A 7,412-nucleotide genomic window follows, 5' to 3' on the forward strand; every position below is an offset into this window, starting at 1 on the left:
GAGTGAAGAGTTAACAGATGTAATGAGAGAAATACCTGCCAATTTCTTTGCCAGGGGGATGGGTGTAGTAAAAGCTCTCTTGAAGGAAAGTACATACGTAATTTGGAATCTCATGGCTGTAGATCAGAAAAGCTAGTTTGTATGTTGTTGGTAAAACATCAAAAAGATACTTTTTAACAAGTACCAGAAGGACACACACACACACACACACACACACACGCACACCCCTATTCTTCCTGTTAAGTATACCTAGAGTGATTTAAACCCTAATTTTAAAGGTGTAATAGAAGGGGAAAGTGAAAACAGGAGATTTATGTGTTCAATACATTTTAAAGCTGGTTATGTTTAGTGTTCTGCCGGTTCTGAAATCCTAGGCTGGTGAAAATACAGATGGGTCCAGATTTTAATGTGATTCATTTTTTTTTTTCTTTAAGCTTGAAGAAGAATTCCAAAGAACGGCCAACATATCCAGAACTTATGGTACGTGTTGTTCCCAGTGTAAACCTGTCCTGACCAACCGCTAGTAAAGGTAGAGTGACTAAGACCTAAATTTTAATAAAAAACCCATCATGGAAGAGCTGGTTCATTGACACGTTAGTACCTGGAAGTGAATTCATGAAAATAAGAGTTGAGTCCTTCGTGCATCCTAAATCCTTCCTTAGTATGACCTGGGGCGAGGCACCTTTCTTAGTAATTTTTTCATTGTTGGTTAGCTGGTTATCATATACACTAGATGCCTATAAAATTTGTATTTTCAAGTTCTTAAGATCTCAAGATCCACCAGTTAGTAATATAAATGAAGGAAAGCATGATTTAAAGGATTTATGTAATGAGGGAAAAAGTGCCAGACAACTCACCAATTTTTGATTTAAAAAATTAGATCACGATCTCACGGTTCATGGGTTCAAGCCCTGTGTCGGACTCTGTGCTGACAGCTCAGAGCCTGAAGCCTGCTTCAGATTCTGTGTCTCCCTCTCTCTGCCTCTCCCCACTTGTGCTCTGTCTCTCTCACAAAAATAAATAAACATTAAAAAAATAAAAGAACACATGATACACACACATACACATGCAATGGTATATTATTGAGCCTTAAAAAATGAAATTCTGCCATTTGCAACAACATGGATGAAATGTGTACAGCATGGTTGACAGTTAATAGCATAGTTAATAATATTGTGTTGCACACTTGAAAGTTTCTAGGAGAATAGACCTTAAAGGTTCTCATCACAAAACAAGAATGGTAACTGTGTGAGGCGATGGATGTGTACCATCACCTTAGCGTGGTAATCATTTCATAATATATAAGTGTATCAAATCACCACATCGTACACTTAAGCTTACACAATGTTATAGGCCAATTCTATGTCAATAAAGCTGGAAAGAAGGAAAGAAAAAGGGTAGCTAGGAGACATAAGCCAGAGAGAGTTACAGAGAGCCGATCCACAGGATAGGTGATGGTCACAGCCAACCACATGGATTTTCAGCTCTGTTGATTAAACCTTGATTTCTGTCTGAACCATTCTCCAACTGACGGACCATAAAAGAACACTGGGGGAGAGTTTCAGAATAGACAAGGTGGCCTCTTGGTGGCAATTGTCCCCTTTCAAAAGGCATCTCCTGGGACGGAGCATTCTGTTTGTTGGCTCTGTCCAACGATGACCCACAGTTGAGGGAGAAAAGAAGATGTGTAACTACTTGAGAAAACTTAGCGTACCACGTGTTGGGGCTGGACATTGCCCCTCTGATTATGTTTTTAATAGCCAGTTGGGGACCTTTTTAGTCCTGGCTACCCTTTTGGGTGTACTTATGCAATTTTCGGACCATTTTAAAATTAATTTCACATAAAGTGCAATGGACCTGGGGTGATTTCCTGGGTCTGAGGAAGCCTGCGCTCCCATTTTAAAGTGCTCTTGTTTGTGTCTGTTTTCAGAAAAAGAAGAGCACTTTCTATATATTCCTGCCTATTTAAAATGCAGAACATTTTCTTTTCTTTTCCTTCTGAATGGCCTCTTATCACAGGTCTCGGGGGCACACACTTGAGGGGAAAAAAATGCCAAGTTCTAGCTTCATATCCATGGGCAATTGATGCCGAATTCCACCTCTCCATTGTGTTCTAATGCTGTGGGCTTTTATGATCTACATATTAATGTTATAAAGTCATGTGCATTCCCCCCGCCCCACCCCCACTTCTTTTTATGGCTTTAGTCTTTGTGGTACTGGAAATGGACTTGCCTTTTAAGGCTATAACTGCTCCCTGCTTTCCTGTGGAATTGAGGTTTTTAAATGGAAAATCTGAGTCCAAACTCTTTGACTTTAGCATTGGGAAAACACATGCCGAGAGACTATTGTTTAAATTGTAGGAGTTGGTGAAGAAAGGGGGAAAAATCCTTTTTCCAGGTGAAGGACAGTATAATTAAGGCTCCAACCCAGACATGTACCTCTTATAGAAATCTCAAATGTTTCCTCCCCTAGCTGGGATGGAGGGTGTACATGCTTTAACATCATCTCTTTGTTCTCACAAACTCCCACTGGGGGACATGACTCAGTAGGGTTTGTTCTTCTAGAGTGGGGACCAGCCAACTTTTTCTGTAAAGGGTTAGATAGGAAATGTTTCAGGCTTTGTGGGCTGCTTTTCAACTCTGTTGTTTTAGTGTGAGAGCAGCTCTATTCCATATGTAAACAGATGGTGTGGCTGCGTTCCCGTAAACCTTTATTTCACGAATAGGCAGTGGCCTGGATTTGATCCCGGGAACATTGATTGTTGACCCTTATCCCAGATGATAACCGCCAGAAATGATACTCGGGTGATGCAGATGATTGCCCAGTGAGGTGATTATGTTCTTCGAATATCCTGGGACGTTCTAGATCGAATCATAGTGTTAAGCAAGGATGATTGGACGCACAGAAAATCATTGTCTTGAGGGATGAGGTGTTGTGTAGAATATATGGTGGCTGTTAGCGACTGTGGCTCACCCCAATGCTCCCAGTCACGTGTTCTTGGATCTCCATGTTTCTCCAGGCACAACCATTGGTAGTGTCCTCCCTTGCTGTACGTGGCTCCTTTTTTTTTGAAAAAAACCCAGCCTTATTTGCTCCTCTCCATGCTTCTGGCCTTGCTATTCCCAGTCCATTGCTTATAGAAAAACTGGGTTCTCTCCCAACCTTTTACAGCCCCAGAACCCGCACAAGAAGGCGAGTCACCCTTTCCATTTTGACATGCCTGCCTGCTCTCCCCTCCGTCTCTCCTCTGACTCTCACAGGCATTTTCCCAGCCTGAGAATAAAATGGAAGACGCCTGAGGATTTTTTCGCTTAAAGACTTTAGGTCAGGTTATTTGGTTCATCCAGACTAAGGCTACCCGCCCTGAGCTAACAGCCAGAGCAGAACCAGAGGCAAGATGGGGTTGGCGGGCATCGGAAGTAATCATTGACACGGTCTGAGGTCTGACACGTCCTGTTTTGATAGTGAAAACTTTTAAGTACATTAAAAGATCACCCAATGTCAGAGGATGTGGGAAAGCTAATAAGCATGATGGTAAAGCACTTGGTTAGTGTGCTGTGTAAGTGGTTAGTAGTCAGAGGTAATGCTGCTATTTATGTGTGTGATGGGGAGCTCAGGATGAAGGGCCTAGCATCTAGAGCTTCGGTTAATAGGGTGGGGGCGAGACTCTGAGCAAACACCCAACCTGTATCTTCCAGATGGGCAAAAGCAAAAAGCCTCTTTTCCATGTTTTGAGTCACGATGCTTACCAGTGACCACCTACCTTCTTTTGGGTTTTATGCCTTTGTTCCTTTCCCATGTACATTGTTTTCTAAAACTTCCACGGGTGGGCATTCAGTTCCCCACAGAGCTGACTCATCTAGCCCCGTGCTGTCAGGTTGAAAACAAATATAATTAGAAAACCTACCGCTAGGCAACATGAAGGTTATAAACTAACATCCCCAAAGTCAGGGAGAAACGAAGTGAGTCATCTACATGTCTGCATGCAGAAACACTCACACTTAGCTGCTCAACTAGGCACTGAAAATAAACCAGCAGACAATGAGGGAGGTGGGGGGATGTACCTGACACTGGCACTAGGTTCTACCCGAAGGAATCATTCTTTTTGGTTTGTTTGTTGGATTCTGTTTCCCACTGTGAGAACTATGGTTCACGAGTTGATGTGTCTCCCTTGTATTAGAGGTGTCAGGGTCCAGTGTGACCTGGGAACCTGTTGTAACAAAATTGTGCCTTTGGGGGAGGGTTATGCTGCTGCAGAGAAAATGGCTTCATTTCCTTCAGAATTGTTCCATCGTGTGGCCTTTTGGACCCACGACGCCTGTCCTCACTCTGGCATTTTTGTGAAGTTTGCTTCTTCAGAGCTGCATGAATATGGGCTTTTTTTTTTTTTTTTTTTTTTTTTTTTTTTTTTTTTTGCTTTTCAATGTTTAATCTCCAAGTTGAATTTCTCGGCGCATACCTAGAGTTTGGCAGTCTGCATTATTTTCCAGATGGATCAACTCTTCATCGAGAGAGACATGAGTATAACTCGTGGCTGTCGATGTGGCTTAGAGAGTGGCTTCGTTAACTGTTCTAGTCCAGACCAGCTCTCCGGTGTCAAGGGAAAGCAATGCCTTGCCCATTTACTATGCTACAAAAATTGGTTTCTCATTCTACTCTCCAGTTCTTGAGAAATCAATGTGCATGAATCTATGAAATTTCTCATTATTTTACTGCTGTATCAGTCTAAAATTACTTTGTAGGGAACAGGGTTATTTGTAAACCAGAGTTTGGGCTGTCTTTGCCAATCCTTGTATTTTACCATAGATGGGCTTTAAATAGCCTAATTACATATATTTTCCAAAGCAATAAATCCTCTGTAGGAAGGGAAGGTTACAATAAAAGTTATCTTTAAAATGTCCTCATCACTAGGCATATACTTGATTTGGGAAGAGGTTGGAAGGGTCCAGTTTAATCCTAATAGGGGTACTTTAATCTGTTCACCAAACACATCTGTTAAATTGCTAATCTCATGTATTGTCAGTGCTGAATATTAATACCATGTGTCTTTCTCTTCTTTTGCAGCAACATCCATTTTTCACCCTACACGAATCCAAAGCAACAGATGTGGCATCTTTTGTAAAGTCGATTCTTGGAGACTAACTACCGTGGACTCAATTGGTTGGCCCTCCTGTGGATTGGTGGGTTTACAGGGTGAAGCAAGTTCATGAAAGCGCCAATAGAAACTCATCTTTTTTGAGATAATTTAATCCTTCCTCTCAGAAGGTTTTTTTCCTCCCCATTTTCTTTTCTTTATTTTTTTTCCCCTCCAAAGGGGGCCTTGGAATCCATAGTATAGAATGAACTGTCTAGATGGATGAAATATGGCAAAGGCTTAGGACTTAAAAAGGTGATTAAATATTTAATGATGTGTCATATGAGTCCTTAAGCTTCTCAGAGTTCTCTTGTTCTTCACGAAATGAATGCATTGGCCCTGGTCAAAAGGTGCTACAGTAGTGATGAAATTGTAAGTAGATCTGTAGTCTGTCCCACTTATTATTTTAATATTTATGTTTAAGTGCTTGGTTGAAGAGATTCCATTTTATGCAAGGAGGGAAATACAAGACACATGGTTGGGTTGGCAATATTTATAGGGCTTTTATTTTTAAGTTCAATCGTGTCTGTGGTCCAGAGGAAATTATTTAATATGCATCTTTAAGAGTATTATAACAATATCAACGAGGAGCTCTTTTTTTGTAAAATACCTGTTCCAGCTGTTGGAGCTTCTTGCTGTGTCCTTAGATTTCTGCTCAACTCCTGGGTAATAACCACGTATTTCAGGTGAAGTGGTGAGGCATCCCGGTCATAACCTTTCCCCAACTTTGGGAAACATAAAATCACGTGTGTCACATCTCGGAGTCCCGAGTGGGGTTCTCTTGACCTTTGTGGTATTAATGGAATGTGATTCGTGATGTGGTTTTATATCACCTGTCTACCCTTCTACATGTGTGCCTGTGTGTATTCAGTAAGTCCCAAGCTCTGCCAAGTGGCTTCCGTGGACATCTCTGCTTGGTGAGGAAGATATATGTCAATCCTGAGAGGAGATGCCATGTCAAACCTCACTGAGAATTGGTGCCTTCTGCTTCTCTCCCTCCTGACAGTGTATAAGCCCCAAGGTTTGCCTTTGTGTGAAGATGTGCGTTTGCTTTCTTTTCTCTCCCTTGTTCAATAAAGAAGCCTTACTATTAACGGGAGGGCTGCAATACAAGAAAATAAAAGTTCTTTGATAAGATAGGAGGTAATGGGGAGAGTTGAATTAATTCCTAGGAATAGACTGCCCGATAGCCAGTGGTTGAGGCCACATTTCACTTCAGCGGCACACAGCGACGTGTTCTGTAGGAAGCCAGTGCCATTGTGGGTTCCTGGCGGGTTGACAAAGCAGCGAAAGCTCGCTCTTGTGACTAAATATGCCCCTAGGTTCTCTAGGTTCCTTGATGAAAAATGAGTGAAGTGATGCAGGGAAACTAGGTTGATAATAACCAGGAAACATTGATTTTGGACACTGGGTTTACATAAGGTATTCTTGAAGGATGATGACGGAGAATTTTGGTGAACAAGGAAGAAGAGAACTCCCTCTGTTTGTATCTTTGCCTCGAGTTCACAGATATGGAGATTATTACTCCCCAAACTCTTCCCTTCTTTCCCTTTTAGATTTTGAAATGCAGTCACTAGTTTTTCTGTGTCTGCATTTTCTCCTTGTTCTTGTCTTCTGTCTAGCTCAGAGCAGTTGCCCAGAGTGAGTATGGCCCTCCCGTACACTTCTTTGTATCCCCAGTTCCAGGAGATACCTGTTTGATCAAATGTAGTGTCATCTTCTTTAAAGCTACCTCTCTGTTCCTCATCTTTTTCCAGCTGGGAAAGGCGTATTATCCTAGTGGCTATGGCCATTCACTTTCCCTTCTACCTTACTAAGTTGGGTGGTTTCCCTCGCTGAGACCAAGAGAAAAAAAAATCACAACCGTATTCCTTCTTCTCTTCGTCCATCTGATGAGAAAAGCAAGTAGTAGAGAAATCGGAGGTCATTCCATCACAGCTTTTGGCAGAATGTATAAGGCAAAAATTCTTTCTGAGTCAGATAACTCATACCTGTTCTTCAGTGTGGTTTCTACTTAGAAATATTCTTAACCAAGTGTGTTCTCATGTGTATGCCTCTCCAATTTGTGAGCCCAGGGCCTAAACTTGCAAAACAATCATACTGAGATAGAGAAGGAGTTAGTCAATAGCTCTCAACCTGGTGCGTACCGGAATCCCTGAGAGTTGGTGAACACTGCCAGTGCCAAGTTTGGGGTTTCATTGGTCCAGGGTGGGGTGCTGGGAACTGGCATATTTTACACACTGTTTGTGATTCCGATGCCAGCATGGTTGGGAACACC

The 7,412-nt window shown here is 41.9% G+C and overlaps 1 protein-coding gene across 2 annotated transcripts in view; it reads left to right on the forward strand.

Annotated features, from left to right (window-relative positions):
• The window catches only part of MAP2K6 (mitogen-activated protein kinase kinase 6), a 115,990-nt gene extending 109,717 nt beyond the window's left edge, over positions 1-6,273 (forward strand). Inside the window, exons 11-12 of one of the 2 annotated variants that reach the window (XM_077780322.1) lie at positions 435-480; positions 5,065-6,273. In XM_077780322.1, coding sequence (XP_077636448.1) covers positions 435-480; positions 5,065-5,142 — 124 coding nt within the window. In that variant the 3' untranslated portion in view covers positions 5,143-6,273. Of the gene's footprint in view, positions 1-434; positions 530-5,064 lie in introns of both variants that reach the window. The other variant, XM_077780323.1, reaches the window with a different exon arrangement.
• Positions 6,274-7,412: the final 1,139 nt, after the last annotated feature.

Source organism: Crocuta crocuta, unplaced genomic scaffold (assembly GCF_008692635.1).
Source record: "Crocuta crocuta isolate KB4526 unplaced genomic scaffold, BGI_CrCroc_1.0 scaffold288, whole genome shotgun sequence".
Lineage (NCBI taxonomy): Eukaryota > Metazoa > Chordata > Mammalia > Carnivora > Hyaenidae > Crocuta > Crocuta crocuta.